Genomic DNA, 15,987 nt, shown 5'->3' with positions numbered 1-15,987 from the left:
CACTGAGCTGCAGTTCTTCAAACCTGTGATTTAAATTAGATATATTTGTCTCTGTCTGTCCTGAACTGTTGAGTAACATTAATGCACCCTGATAATAGCTGTCACATTTTACCCCTGGGGGTTGCTCCTCTGTGATAGGTGAAATCATAGCAGTTCAAAGGCCCGTCTTTCAGGATGAAAAGCTCCATAGGAATATTCAGATATAAAATAGTAATAGTACGAATCAAAAAACTGCGTTTCCCTTATTTTAAAGTCTTTGATCTTGTTTTTGTGGCATCGCATTTGACAGTCTAAAGGGCATTAACCCATAGGAGAAACCACGGAGCGCCGTCCCCCAGGATGAACGGCAGCCGTTCTTCCCTATTGGGAGCAGGGCAGGAGCTCAGCACATGGCTTGGCTCTTTTTGACTTTGTTTGGTACTGGCTGTGGTGGAGCTCACATACATCACAATGTGGAGCTGTAGGGAGAGGCTCCCACTCCGCAGGGCTCCCCGCTCCACAGTACTTCAGAGCAGAGTTGGTGCAACAGCCCGGAGCCCATCGTTGCTGTCACCAATGCACGCAGTGCCTGGGTTGTGTGTCTGATTAAGATGGAAGTGTATGAGCTGACCTCCTGTGCTGAGAAGACATTGTGGGGTTGTGGTTCATCTCAGTGTTGAATAATAAGAAAGAGAATGGAAATGTTTGCAATAAATCTCAGCACACGCAGGGCTGTTTCTGGCTTATCCCACCCCAGCTTTCAATTTTCTTCTTGGCATTGCCAGGTGCTTGCTTTCCTTTGCTCAGCAGCTGAAAGCAGCTTTTTCATTACATTTCCTGGAAGGCCCTTTACAGGCATCCATCCGTCCCTGCCTCATAAATTCACTTTATCCAGCGAGATGGAGGCACGGAGGTCGGAGGTCTTTGCAAGAAGCAGTTATTAAAAGGAAGTGCTCTTCCTCTTTTGGGTTTCAAAGAGGATGTTGGGGGGGGGGAACTTTACAGCTGATGAGGAATGGTCATTTGTAAAAGGTGGATGGCCAGGGTGATGCGGAGCTGAGCACCCTGCCACAGCTGCATTGGGAAGGCAACCTATAAGGCCAGCAGAAACCTGCCTGCTGCCCCAGGAAAGGAAGAAGGAAACCAGTAAACAGTTTGCTAAATAGCCTCATAAATATTTCAGGGCATAAGCACATCTTGTGGTATAGTTTGTTTTTTGTTGTTGTTGTTGTTGTTGTTTTTTAATATTTCTCTAATTTTAAATGAACAGCCTCTAATTAAAGTGATTTAGTGGCTACCTGGGGACCTGGTATTTGAGCGGTGCGTGATACTTAGGAAAGATTGATAGGCGAGGCGTAATTCAATTGGGGGATTTTGATAATGATATCATCACCCGAGAGAGCCAAGTTTGAGCAATTACACAGATCCCAAAGCCTCATGTTTGGATTGCTGTAACTTCAGCAGGCACTTTCCACATGGGTGTGTGTGCACACCCGTGCACACACACGCTTTCTCTTTGTTTTTCTGCCCATTGCACACCACAGAGCAAACACTAATCCTGCATAGGCAACGATGCCTATTATATCGGTCTGCATTAGAAAGTAGTGCTTTCCACCTTGCTGCTGATTGCCTAAAAGCAAGCACTGGACATCCATCAGCACCAGGAATTGGCGCTGGTATTTGCTGGGTGCTGCAGTTCTTTGGCTGGCTGCTCCATGGGCTCCCCAGCACCAGACCAAAGCGACCCGGTGGGCTTTGTCAGTGTGTCCACATATCACTTCTGCAGTGCTGTCCTCAACCTGGGGAGCTCGGCAGCTGCGCGTGGGCAAGGCGGCCTTTGACATTTAGAAAAATCTCAGTATCCAAAGCAAGAGCCAGAAACAAAAAGATTTTCTTGTTTAAAGGTCAGAGCAGGCGGCTCCTTAAAAGATATTTTCAAGTGTGTTTGTTGGGCTGTGACAGGGTTTACATGCAGGTTAATGTGAGCTGCGGTGGGTGGCAGGGGACGTCGGGACCACGAGTGTGCCCCATGCACTTAATGGCAGAGGCTGCAGCACACGTGGCCATGGCATCGCTGAGGTTTCCAGAGGTGGTTGGTTGGTGTGGCAGGGTCTGGGGACTTGTGCTGATGGAGGGGCAGTTTTGGGGAAGAGACCTGTGTGAAGGGGAGGTTCGGAGGGATTGGAGCTGCACAAGGACTCAGTGTGGTGGGGAGGTGTGCCTAGCCCACACGGGAGCCGGTGGCACAGCAGGCTTCAAGGAAGGACAGGGAGCACCACGAGGCCAAGGAGAATGGCCTGAAACTGGGGCAGTGAGAGGAGATTGTGGCCACGGCATGACCCGTAACAGGCACATGGAGAAGCTCTGTGTGGACATGAAGCTGTGCTGCACCTTCCCTTGGCACGCACGGGGCTGTTTCCCCTGTGTATTCAAAGCAGTTGTGCACAGGGACACAGCATAGAAAGTGATTTATGGAAGGAGCATAACAGATGAGATAGAGCCTCCACAATACATGCGCTGGGTAAATGTCACCGGGCAATGATTCACTTGCTCATTTTGACCCCTAATACATCTCAAATGTGAAAAGTAACGTCTGCTGTAGAGCATGGCCAAGCAGCATCTGCAAAGCAAAGGCTTATGGCTGTGCCAAGGGGCAGAAAGTCCCTCTGGCAGCCCTCCCAAAATCTTGGATTTAGTCCTGCGTGACTCTGAGAAGGTGTTGGAAGTGGGGTTCCCATGCTGAGCTGTGCCTGGCACAAAGCTCCACCAGCACTGTTGTCAGCTCATCAAAACCCATTTAGGAACTCCACCTCCAGCACTCAAATGTGTGTCTTTGAAGACAGAGTCTCATGTCATGCATGGGTCATACCTCTGAATGCAATTGTGTTTCCTCAGTGTGGAAATCAGAGGTAGGATCTGCACACCGTGCTGCAACGTGAGATTGCATTGAATGCTAAAGCCCTCTTCTCCCTTTTTCCATGTTTCTACGTTTTTTAATGATACCACATCCCTATGCTAGCTTTCTCTTTGGGGCATGCAAACACCCTCTTTTCAATCTCCTCCAGAATCTGAATGCCTACAGGGCATTGGGTCTTAGGCTCAACTGGTGTTTTTCAAGAAGGATCCTTCGGGTGCCTTCATGGGAGTTTATAGTTTGATGGCATTTCTGGAGCCAGAGTAGGGACATTCGTTGTTTTTCCTAGCTGCTAAAATGTGTTACAGAGCAGAGGAAAAGATATACACTACATGGTAAAAATTGGTCTCTCTGGTCCTGAGCACACTTCTGAACCAGTGTCCAGCTTTTGACGTGGCTGCATCTCAGCTGGTAGAACAAGGGGAGAAGTGAATGCTGGGACTTGGCTTTTAGGGGGTGTTTCTGTGCAATAGCAGCGTGGGGGCAAAGACCTGTTTTAGGGAAACCAGTGTGGTCAGAAGCCCTGTGCACATTAAGTCCAAGCTACAGGCCTTGAGGGAGCCTCCTCCATCCATGCACTGCTGCATGCCCTGCCAGCTGCAGGAGTGCCTGCTGCCCCTCAGCACCTTCTGCATCGCCTGGTCCCCTGCTGGAGAGAAGGATTTGCTTTTCTACCACACTGGTGGTTATTCAAGAGACTTCTATATGTATATCTAAACCATGCAGCCTTGAATAATTTACCAATTTCCAGGGTTAAAGGGAAGACGTATGATGTTTCCTTCTGGCAGGCAGAGGCTGATCTTGATTCTCCTGGAAAAACACTCGTTCTAACAGCTCCTTTCTCCGAGCAGAGCCAGGAGCAGCTATTGCAAGTTGATGTCACCATGTGGTAAATAGACCTGTCTTCTTCTACTTCTACATTGTAATGAAATCTGCCCCTGATCTGATTGCTTTATGAAGAACTGCAGTCTGTGAAGAGAAATCTGATGTCGCCCTTCAGATCTATGGCAAGAGTTGCATCCCCTACCGGCAGAACCAAGCGAGCAGTAGCACGGGGCAGACTGATGTCCATTGCTTTTCTAGAAGAGGTCCCAGTAGGCCTTAAATCAGGCTGAGCTGGCAGTGGAGCTTAGCAAAAGCTGCAGTCTCCCTTTTGCAAGTATTTGAGATCTGAATAAAACATAATGTAGACCAGAATCTCAGTAGTTTAGTGAGCCAGGCAGATTTTTTTCCTTGTGAATTAGACAAAAACAATGCAGGTCTATGTGCTGAGTTCCTGTGAGATGTTGCTCTCGCAGTGCTTCAGCTTCCTGGGCTGTGTGCATCTCTAGGTCAGCGCTGCCCTTAGCTGGAGTGCTCCACTGAGTGGGGAAGGTGTGCTGATGGTCCCCAAAGTGCTTGCATCTACTCCTCCTCTGCGTAGGGAAGGATGGTTTACTCTCCAGCTTGGTTCTCCCTTTGACCCTGTGTATTTGGTGCACCTCTCAAAGCTTTTTCTTTTGCTCTTTCCATTAAAAGCAATAGCACACAGCTCTGGGTGAGATGTGTCGATAGCGTTGGGCTCGGAGCAGTCAGAGCTGGATTTGTGTGTGGTGTGGTTTCTCCCATCTGCTTCCCATTTGTTCGTGTTCCTCAGCTGAGCATTTCCTACCCAGGTGGGCTTGGGAGGCCTTGGGCTGCACCTGGACTTTGACTTCCAAGGATGCCTCATGAGGGGGAATGGTGACGGCGTAATATGGATGTGCCGCTGTGGGTGGTGGTGGCAGTGGTTGTAGCCCCAGGTTTGCTTTGAGGGTTGAGATGTAGGTATTTTTAATCCTAAAAATCATGAGGATTGAGGGGGGGGAGTCCTGGCAGTGCGCTGTGAAGAGAAGGACTGGACCTTCAGCTTTGTACTGCTGGAGGTCTCAGCTTTGTGTCTTTCATCAATGCAGTTTTTACACCTGGGACCACAGGTGTTGATCTAAAACAGCACGAAACACCTGCAGCCTGCAGCGGTCGCTGAGCACAGGATCTCCTCCAGTTTCCTATCCCCACTGTCCCCACACCCCAATGCTTCCCTTCCCTTGCCCCAAATCCCCACTCACTCCCCTGCCTGCTGCTGGCCCAGGCAGGGTGCAGGCACTGCAAAGAAACCCTGTGAACTAATGGGAATGTGTTGCTCTTAATGCCCATAAGCACTTTATTTCTAAGGCACATGCTGCATGGACACTCCTGCAGCAAGTCTGCCTATATATCCCAGTCTATTCTACGCTATGAACAAATGAGCAGAGAGGAAAAAGCAATAAAAGCAAATAATAAGAGCAGTAGCACTGATAGCCATTTTAAAACACTCCCAGAAAAAAAAGAAAAAGAAGAAAAAAAAACCCAAGTTTCTAAATTTTTTTTAAACGCACTGCGAGATGGAATGAACTGAACTGCAAGTGCATCCATCCTCAAAGTCAGCGTGTAAACATCTCCCGGCAGAGAAGGAATTGCCTTTTTTCCAAGTGGCTGCCTTCTCGCCTTGTTCTTCTTACTGGGGAGATCATAAGGAACCTGGATGAGACGTCTGTTTTTTCAGTGCTTTTGGATTTTTGGATGCTTTTTGTTGTCTGTTTTCCCCATGTTTGGGAGCGCCGCTGGGGGAAACCAGTGCCAAGAGGATTGCCCAGGAGGGAGCAGTCCCATTGAGCGCAGTGGGGAGGAACAGAAAGCATGTATTTGCTCATGAAACTTTCTCTGATCATTATTCTTCTGCCTCTGCTGGAGGAGGAAACTTCGGTTATGAAGAATAGTGGAGAGAAATGACCATTAATCTCATAAAAAAAAAGGAATTATTCAAATGGAGCCTTCACTTGCGACACCAACGAGCTCAAAGTAAAAGGGGAATTTACAACATTTATGTTACTCTGTTTCTGAGGCCATAAAACACAGGCAAATGGTCTGCCGCTGGATGCTGGATTTCTTAAGGAACTTGCTTTAATTAATTAAACTAGTAAACCAATTAATGGATTTGCTTGTAAATTCTTAGAAAATTAATTTTGTGCCCAAAGAGTGCTTTAAATCTGTGAGGGAGGCACAGTGTGTATTTCCTGCAGAGATTGAATTCCCATTTTAGTGAAACCCATTCATTGCTGACTTTGGAGATGCAAGCAATGCGTTCCTCATGCCAGGACCTTCCTCCTGCTGCTTCTGCCTGTGCCCACGGGGCAGCTCCAGCCTCTCATCCCGCCTCTGGTTCTGCCATGGGCTGCAGGTGCACATCTCTTGCACATCGTGGCCAGCTGGGCTGAGCCCCTTGACTGTGATGCGGCAGCCCATGGGCCGTGCAGCCCGCAGCTGGGGCACTGCAGTAGGATAAGGCACCCAGCACCTCTTGGAGCTGCTGAATAACAACCGAGCTGAAGTGGAGGAGGTTTGAAGAAAAGCTAATTTACTTTTCTGTGCCAAAACCTTGTTTAGATTCTCTCCCTGGCTCGGGGTTGACAAGGGCATCCTTGGTACCTGGCGCTCTTCGCAATCAGAACTGACAAATACATGAAAAGTTCATAATCAAATGTGTCCAGGCTGCTGCAAACATGAAATCAGGAACAAGCAGTTCCCTGAGGCTCTGGGCGATTATCGCTTCCTTCCTCCCCTGGCAGGTAAAGCCATGTTTCCTCTCCGCATGGCTCTGGTTTTGGCATCCCGTTTTTGGGTGCTGCTGCTCGGTGGGGGGGAGCGGAGCTGCAGAGCAATTAGGAACGGCAGCATTTTGAAGAGGGAAATGGCAGGGGGAAAGAATTAGCATTTGCACTGTGATGTTTTTTGCTGTTTATTAATAAACAAGCAGCTTTCGTGCCCCCGGAGGCAAGAGAGGCTTCGAGCGCTCCTTACTTCCCTTGCTTTTTTTTTTCTTTTCTGCTTGCTTGTTTTGTATGTTGCAGGAGATTTGTAATGTCTTCCCACATGTTGAGTTTCCTCATTTTCATCAGAGCATCTCTGGGATAATTCCTCTGGAGCTGTTGGCTGCGAGCTGCTGGGCTGACTTCACCACCCAGACGCACTGGGGGGCTGCAGGATGGATAGCATGCCGGGGGAGTCGTGTCAGCCGGGAGCGGGTCTGCTTCCTCCTCCAGATGTGTAGGGCTTCAGGAATGGCTGTTTGCATGGAGAGAGAGCTCCTGGGTGTAGCTGCTGCCCCCTGAGCCCTGGGTGCTGATTACGGTGACAGTGCAGCAGTCACCCCATCTTGGCAGCGCCCCATGCAGTTCCCGTGGCCATCAGACCGCTCTTCTCCTCGCTGTGCCGCTTGTTATCAGGGGAGGCAAACAGAGGGGGTCCTGCATGGGGACTTTGGAAGCACAGAACTCAATAAGAGCCCAATTAAAGCGTGTGCTGAGCACCTGCTCTGCAGCAGATAACATTTCCTTGATTACAGGCGGATCCGCACTGAAGGAGGCTTCGAAGCGACAGCGCTGGCTCTCCCCTGTGTCGCAGGAGGTGAATTAAACCCTTGCTGTATTAATGGGCCTTTTCTTCTTTCCCCTCAGGCCTCCAGCTCCTCTGGTGGAAAAATGCAACTTCTGGAAAACGAGTTCTCGCGGACCGTCCGGGAGCTCATCGAGCTGCACCTGCTGCACCAGGACAGCATCCCTGCCTTCCTCAGCGCCCTCACCCTGGAGCTGTTCAGCCGTCAGACCATCGCGTAGCACACAGAGCTGCTGCCAGCTGCCAGCCGGGCACGGAGAGCCCCAGGGCCGGGCACTGCCTCACCCGCAGTGTTCACCAGGTAGTGAGGATGAACTCTCCCCTCTCACCCTTCAGTCACGACATTGGGTTGCTTCTGTTTTGCAGGAAGCTCTTTATTCCCTCTTCTTACACACCGATACCCAAATCCCACTGTTTTCTCTGAAAAGCATCATTTCCCTTCTGGGTGAGGGCTGCATCCCGGGGCTTTCCTGTGCAAAGGTGGAGAATGGGTCTTGCATTCTCCACCTTTGAATTGTGAGAGGCATACATCACCCCCCAGAGCACCTCAGCACTCCTCTAGGAATTGCTGGTTTGAGGAGCCACACCTTTTCCCAAAAGCTTCCCCCAAATCCAGGCCTTGCAGAGATAGGTGTGGGCTCTGAGGGTGGCAGGTTCCTTCTGGATACCTCCTGCTCTCGCATACGGTTCATCACTTAGTGGGGTTGGAATTATCCCCAAAATATTCAGTTGTCCAAGTTGGCCCCCAGGGTGCCGGCCCCAGCATCGCTGAGCACACATGAGTAAGAATGAATGGACTTTTGAAGATCCTACAGGTGTGTTTGACACCTCAGTGTCTGTGGTGAGCTCAGATATCAGCCCCATGCTATTTGTTCCTCACTGGGGAGACTGTTGGCCTCTTGGTTATCTCAGGAATGTGGGAGGTGGCAGGGAGCGCATTGGGGTGCTCTTGCTGCTGCTGGGTCTCGTCTTGCTGGGGATGTTTTTCCTCCTGCAAGCTTTTCTTTCCTGGGTGGAGGATGGGGCACTCCTGAATGCTGACGTTTCGTGTTGCAATGGACGTACCTCTTCTATCCTAAGAATAAAGTGTCACTTCCCAAACTGGATATACGACTCCTTTATTGGGGAGGTACGCCGTGCTTCCCCCACGCTCTGCCATGTATGAAGTGCAGTAATGAGTCATACCTCAGTGGTTCAACGCTGGTACTGCTTTGAGAAGGAAGGACATCATCACCTCCGCTTTGCCAGGCAAGTCTCATTCGTGCTGTAAACAAGATTAGTTTGTTATGAACTTCTGTGTCTATTGATTCCCTCTTGATATCAGCAGGAACACATTTCCTAAGCTTGGAGAGAACATAGCAGTAAGCAGGCCAGCAAGTGAGCTTCTGTGCTTACGGTGAGTGCAGGATTGGGCATCCGTGCTGGAGTCTCTCTGGGACCTGTCCATGTGTCTCCATGCACAGCTGCCAGAGGTGCAGGAAGGACAGCCATACACTATGGGGAAGCTGCAGACCCCCTCCACCCCCCCACCCTCCTCTCCGCGGGGTCTGCAGGGAAGTGCTGCCATCGGAATGAAAGGTAACAACAGAAGTTTGGCGTTTTCTCTTCCGCTTGAAGAAGTCCTGGTGGAAGATGAATTGCCTGGCGTGCTGTGCCAGGGGTATGCTGCCTGATTCATATGCGCAGCGTGGCGCTGAGAGTCGCCTTCCTCAGTCATGGGGAAAATGAATCATGACGTCAGCCGCACTCGGCTCCTCCGCCAACACAATAGCAAATTCTGGCAGCCTCAGAAAATTTTTCTCCTGGCTCCTCGCAGGAGAAATGAAGTAATTAATAAGTTTACAATAAACCCTCTATCTTAGCAAAACACGGGTGAGGTGAGAAGTGATGCTGGAGAGTGACAAGGGAAAAGATGTTCTACTCGTTGGAAAGTTGCCTCCCAAGAGTGAAAGGATGATAGGTTGGGAAAAAGCAGTAGTCTTCCGAGACTCCTTCGGTGGGGAGGAGACACAGATGAATTGCCTCTCTCCACCTATTCCCCAGCAAGACTGATTTGTTCTGCTAAGTTTAATAAGCCAGCATGTCTGGGAGAGAAGTGTTGCATAGTTGGGTGCTTGGCCATATGTGCCTGCGTGCTGCCGAAGCTGGCAGTGCTTCTGGAAGCTGCTGGGACCATGGTCCTGCTCCAGCCAGCAGCATCCCTGCTCTGCTGCTGTGTAGTGCTGTTGGACGGTGGGCAGCCATGGGCACTGGGTGAAGCTGAGGCTCTAAGGAAGTTTGGCTGCTCCAAGGCTTGCTTACAGAGCCCGGGAGTGCTCTCACGGAAGCATGACCATTGCAAAGCCACCTGTGCCACCCATGGGACATGGGTGTGTGGTCTGGTTTGGAGCAGAGGAGCTGAGACTCCAGCTTCCAGCTCAGGCACTGAAGCCCTGGTGGCCAAACTCTGTGCCACCATCGTCACACTGCTCCTCTCGCCCACGAGTGAGCCATTAGGAATAGTTGTGATGCCAGATTCCACTGTGATCGCCCCTTCCACCCAGAGCTACCCCAGTCTCAGCCCATCGCAGGGCTCTGCCACCCCACTCACCCCCCCCTGTCCCCCCATACGTAGGGGCAAGGGACAACTGAGGCACAGTCTGCTGCTGGTTTGCAGTTTGCAAACACTCCAGGTGCCGGGTGTGTGAGTCCCATCTGTCTTCAGCTTGTCACTTGCAAAGCTCCAGCCCTCTTTACAGAAAATCATTTTAGAAAATCTTAGGAGATCAGTAATAAATTTGCAGTCGGTTGGAGGGGAGAGGCGAGAGTGTTAACAAGTGTGTGTGTGCTTGCTGGGTCTCCGTGCACGCTCGCTGGGTTTATGTGCTATAAGCTGTAAAATATGATTTATTAATGCACGGCTGGGGGACTGTGTGTGTTGGAGCACTGTCTTGTTTGCAGTGTTGCCTGAAGCTTCCCTTCACTCAAACTGCTTGTGCGTCCCCACTCCTCTACTGATCAGCCTTCTCATCTGCGTGCATTTATAAATGTTGAGCAGGGGTAAAGAGCTGTCAGGCACTGCCACACAGTTTTTGAGCACAACAGAGCTCTTGGCTAAGGCGCATGTTGCCAAGCTTGTGCCTCTCCTAAGGTTGCATCAATGAACCTGGAGCTTTATGTTCCTGTGTCGTGTCTGCTGGCTCTTTGTTGTGTGTATCAGCCTGAGTTGTCCTGGGAGCGGTGCCTGAGAATTGGCTTGGGAAGCCTTTTTGGGATGGTCCATGGGAAGCCTGAGATGTAGCTCAGGTGTTTGTAGTTGTTGGTTGAGCACAGCTCATCCCTAACTTGGTGTGGAGCCTGAGGAGCCATTTCCATTGCATTGCAGGGCCAAGGGTGGCCAACCTGGCCAGTCTGGGCAGTTCTTGGCTCTCTATTTGCCTAAATGGAGGGGGGTGAGAGCTGCACCAAGCCAAGGGGATGCAGCAGGGTTTGGGGCATGGAGCACAACGGGGAGGAGCCGTGCTGCTGCTCCTGGCTCTTGGATTTGCTGCCTGCCCTCAGACAAGCAGCCTGACTTAAGCACCACAGGCTCTGTGAAATGGGAATATCACTTCCCTGTCACAGTCTCCCAGCATCTGCCATCCTGAAGGCTCAGTGTTGTTGGAACCAAATGCAGCCCGGGGTTTTGTCCCACTGGGCACAGCACCCCGCGATGTCCGCTTTGCTGCTGCAGCTCCATTGCTCCATGCATCTCAGCCCAAAACACCAAAGACACACAGAGCAACAGCACGGGCTGAGGGACAGCTGGAAATGGTATGAGTGGGGCCGATGGGTGAAGGCATCAAAATGTGTGTGGGATGTGACCAAGGTAAGGCCAGACCCCAGCGCCAGCAGTGCTCTGTGTGGGGGTTGGTTCTGTTCCAGCTTCCGGCTGCTTGAAAGCAGTGGGAAGAGCGGTGGTGTGAGATGGCATGTGGTGATAGCTAATGACCACACGTCTGTGACGAGGCAGAGCCAGGAAGGGCAGCACAGGCTGTGCACACCGCTGTGAATCGCCTCCACGCTGCCCCGCTGTGACGGCAGCGCCGGGTATAACAGCAGCGGTGCTAAAAGTTGCATGATATTTAAAAGCTACAAAACGCTCTGATCGGGGGAGGGCTATTAGGTAAATAAATAAATAAATAATCAGCGAGGCTTTCTCACGGAGCCTGCTTTAAATATTAAAATCCCAACCTTCCCAACAGGAAAGCATTTCAGGCTGAAGAGCGACTGAACGGCGTCTGATGGTATCGCATTGACACAAGTGTCTAAAAAAATAGGGTGGGAATGTGTGATCTGTTCCGAAACAGGAACCCTGGCTAATGGGAAATATGCTGATGCTACTTTTAATTTCATGACTCAGGTTTGCTGCAGAACTGATGGGAATCTGTGTTGGAGTTTGGTTACGTTCAGACGTTTCTCTGTTGCTTAGGGTTTGTCTATTTGTTGTTTCACTTGGAGGGGATTGTGATGATGAATTGTTTTGGTACTCGGGGGGGTTCTCAGATGTTATCTGACAAGACAGCGGAGCAGTCTTGCTTCAGAAAATCTGGCATCCAGATAAATAAAGATGGGCTGCAGAAACTTTTACGTGCACCTAAAGATCAGAGTGCCGTGCGGGAGGGGAGCACAGCAGCACTGTGGCACTATGGCAGGGGCAGGGAGCAGCCCGGGTCTGTGGTCCCCACCCAGACCACCACCACAGCACAGCTCTGCTTCCTTCAGGCTTCCTCAGTTCTCTCTCCTTGCAGTGGGATCGAGCTCTCGCAGCCCCGTCTTCCCTGTGCTGCTTCGTGGCCCAGCACTGATTAGTTATTAGTGTTGCTAATTTTACCTGATGCTGCTTCCTTCTCTTTGTGACAGGTTGTGTTGTTTTGAACTCTCTGGCTGACTGATTGAGCTCTCTTTATTATTCCCTGTTTTACTTTGAATTCTGTTTGTTGGCTGTTGCTTGTTGTGTTTTGGGTTGTTTTTCTTTAATCCTCCCACTGCTTCTTTTTCCTCCCCGGTCCCTCTGATGCCTCTCCAAGCTGGAACAAAGCCAGAGACCATCAGGAGGTCATTGAAACACAGACGGTTGTTGGATTTAAATAAGGACTACATAATTTTATGACCATTAACAAGACTCGCTGCTCTGCAAGCTAGAATAATAAGGGCAATCATATCTCATGGTTCGAGGAGCAAGCTGATTGCCTGTAGGGACTGCAAAGGTAATTCTCCATCCCTGACTCCCCCCAGAATAGCACACAATTGACCGGATGCACTGGACAGGTCAAAGGGAAAGAGGGCACAGAGCTTTGGTGGAAGGCACGAGCATTCCTGCATCACCACATCACACTCCTTTTATCTACTGATCACAGACTGCCAGCATCAACATGGTGGGAAGTGTTTTCCAAGCAGGAGAAAGGCACTGAAGGTTGGCAGAGGAATCTTTCCTGTTCCCTTGAGTGTACACTGGGTAACATTAATGCCCTACAGTTGCAGGCACTTCGTGGTGGTGGTGGTGGATGGTTTGTGCTGTCCCCATAGTCCCTGCAAAGAAGCTGCATCCCTAAAGGGGGGCTGGTTTGGGTAATAGGTGGAATATTAGGAAAATTTATTCCCAGACAGGGCTACAACCTATTGGAATGGGCATTTCATGGAAGTGGTGGAGTCACTGCCCCTAGAGGTGTTCAAGGAACATGGAGATGGGGCGCTGAGGGATGTGATTAGTGGGCGTGGTGGGGATGGGTTGGGGTTGGACTTGGTGATCTGAGAGGTTTTTACCAACCATAACGACTCTGTGATTCTAAAGGGAAATCGAAGCACAAATCTCGCTTAGGTCCTGAGGTCTGGAGGTGCCTCGCGCTCCCCATTGGCCATGGGGTGCAGAAGGGGGACCAGCCAGCTGCACAGCAGTGGCAAATGGCACCATCCTTCCTTCACCCCTTCTCCTGTCTGCAGCTCAGCATGCACATCTCTTCCCTCAGTTCGTTCTAGGATTCACGCTGCAGCCCTTGGGGCCGTACGTGATCACTCCGCTCCCATCCCGCTGTTGGAGGCAGTGCCCTTGATTGGCATGCTCTGAAGTGACAGCTCCGCTTGCTGAGTCCCAGCAGGGAAGGAGCAGCCTCAGAGAGGAGGCGATGGCGAGGAATGAACCAAACCCACGGGGAACAGCACTGCTCATCCTGGCAGTGAGGGGGAGGAGAGAGAAGAGCCGTCCAGATAACGCCTCCCTGGAGTGGATCCATCCTGCCAGTGTCTTTGGGTACACCTGCAGGTAACCAACACCTCACTTTAAGCTGGACCCTCCTGCCCAGCAGTGCACTACCCCGAGCCCTGGCCTGGTGCAGGCACTGCATCACCTGGGGGTTTCCATCTGGGCCATGAGATCCCTCATCTGGTGTGGACACAGCACGAGGCAACGTGCCACAGTGTGCTGCTGGCCCTGAGGTGGCAAATTACTCGTTAACTTTGCTAACTCATTACCAAACTGAACACAGAATAGATCCTAGGCAGTGCTAATGACTGAGTTTAAGGGATCGCTGGAGTGGTAAGCCATAATTACTAGTCTGTCGTGGCACATTTTATTTAATTACGCACAGGCTGAGCCCCAGTGGGTGGCCACAAGGGTGGCTTTGGGTGAGCGCATGGCACCTGTGTGCCATGTCACCAGTACAGCATCCGTAGTACAGCAGATGCGTGATGCCTCCATTTAACCACACAGCCTGGGACTGGGAGGTGTGGTTTCCATCTCCCAGAGCGTGCTGACCGAGGTCATGCAGTTAGAATGCTGAGGGTGGGAGGAATTCCCACCTGCGTGGATTGTTCAGGTCCCTGAGTCCCCAACCCAAGCTCATTCCTGCCCTGTGCAGAGACCCCATGGCACCTCTCACACAGCCCACTGCACTCCTCCTCCTCAATCCTAAGAAAGGGGAAGAGGAGGATGGGTCATAAGGCCAAAACTGGTCCAGGGGTGGTCCAAGGGAGGACCCCAGTGGCCCCCAGTGCAGCTCATTCCTATCCCTCTTCTCTGGCTTCAGTTACCCTTCGCCTTACACAATCCCCAGATCCTGCAACCGGTGTTACATGTAATGAATGATCTTGTCCTCCTTGTTTGTCTCCTCTTTAGTGTAACACTGTAATTAGCTTAATTACCAACAGATTCTTTTTTTTTTTTCTTTTTTTTTTTTTTTTGGTAACTTGAAATGGAAATTAAATTTTGCACCAGGTTTTACAGGCTGTTAACGGGAGTCGAATAATCAAGCCTGACTCCAAGTCCTTGAAAATGAGTATTAAAAAAGGTCTGAATTTGCATATTCATGTTTTTAATAGGGTTCAGAAGGTATATTTGCAACTGATGAAAAGGATTAATTAAGCCTAATTTGCATAGGAAAAGCAGTTTAACCCCTTGCATCCCAGCAAGGCAGAGAGTGACAGGTGGAACAGCAGGGCTGGGTGCTGGAGGCACGGGCACATCCTGCTGAGCATCACTTCTGCATGTGAGCAGGACAGGACCAGGGGAGCCCAAGATCTCAGCATCACCCCGGCATGCCCCCCAGCACCAACAGCCACCTGCTGGCTTCAGCCTCTGTCCCTCCACCGTGGAGCTGTGTGACCTGGGTCTCCCATGGCAATGCCAGTGATATCAGCCACCGAGTCAGGGCTTGAGCTAAATCACATTGCTTCTGATATGGGATGCACTATGCTACCTTAAGGGCTGCCCATGCGCTGCAGTTGGATCACTAAAGAGTGGGAATGTGACACTTCCCAGGGCCCTCTGTAGCTCAGAGCGGAGCACAGCTTTGAGTCAGAGATGGAATGTTGCTAAAAAGTGGGGGAAAAAAATGAATCAGGCATTCATTTTGCTTCAGCAGGTGGTGTGCTGTGTTCCCCTTGTAGTGCTTTGGTGGTGTGTGTTGCTAATTATTTTTCGGGTGGAATTTGCTGTGCACAGCACGTGGGGTTCATTAGACAGAGATGGCTTTGAAGTGGCATTTGGAATTAATGCTGGCATATGTAAATGTTTCTTGTGCCATGGAAGAGCTGGCTATAAATGATGCATGAGGTCCAGTGAGAGAGATACTTGCTTTGTTTATACACACCCATTGGACTGCGTGATGCCAAAAACAGGCGGAAGAAAATCAGCAGTGTCTTGCACGGTCCGTATATCTGCTGCCTGGCCGTGCATGAGTGCTTAGCAGAACACAGCATGGCATTGCTAGCACACAGTATCCAAATTTCCTCTGGCTGGGAACCTGTGTTGGAGCCCTGACATGGCTGCTGCTGCCTCTGCTTGTGGCACTGTCCCCGTGTCGCCCAGCCCAGGGGGATGCATCCTGCCCCGCGGATCAGTGGGGGCCCAACAAAACCCACCTCAGGAGAATAGTGCCAGGCAGGGGTACATGCAGACAGCTCAGGAGTTACCTTGCAAATCACCGTGATGCAGTGATAGAGGTCTGAGGTTAGGCAGAAAAGAACTGGCATTGGACAGATCTATTGGGTTGGACATGCGTTGGACATCTCCATGCATTGCCTCTTCCCCATGGTACCCAGCAGATGTAACCAGAAGCGCCTCATCACACCCAGGCAGGAGGCACTGAGCTCTGGGACTGCTGGGGGGCTGCACCCCTGGGTGGTGC

The 15,987-nt window shown here is 50.8% G+C and overlaps 1 protein-coding gene across 7 annotated transcripts in view; it reads left to right on the top strand.

Annotated features, from left to right (window-relative positions):
- Window positions 1-8,451, top strand: part of MAD1L1 (MAD1 mitotic arrest deficient like 1) — a 320,017-nt gene extending 311,566 nt beyond the window's left edge. For all 7 annotated transcript variants that reach the window (XM_040647851.2, XM_004945136.5, XM_040647852.2 and 4 more), the window contains one exon: window positions 7,408-8,451. In XM_040647851.2, the coding sequence (XP_040503785.1) occupies window positions 7,408-7,566 (159 nt within the window). In that variant the 3' untranslated portion in view covers window positions 7,567-8,451. The remainder of the gene's footprint in view (window positions 1-7,407) is intronic.
- The last annotated feature ends 7,536 nt before the right edge of the window (window positions 8,452-15,987 follow it).

This window comes from Gallus gallus, chromosome 14, assembly GCF_016699485.2.
Source record: "Gallus gallus isolate bGalGal1 chromosome 14, bGalGal1.mat.broiler.GRCg7b, whole genome shotgun sequence".
In the NCBI taxonomy this organism is placed as follows: domain Eukaryota; kingdom Metazoa; phylum Chordata; class Aves; order Galliformes; family Phasianidae; genus Gallus; species Gallus gallus.
Note: the sequence above shows the minus strand (reverse complement) of the source record. Positions and strands in the feature narration are given on the sequence as shown.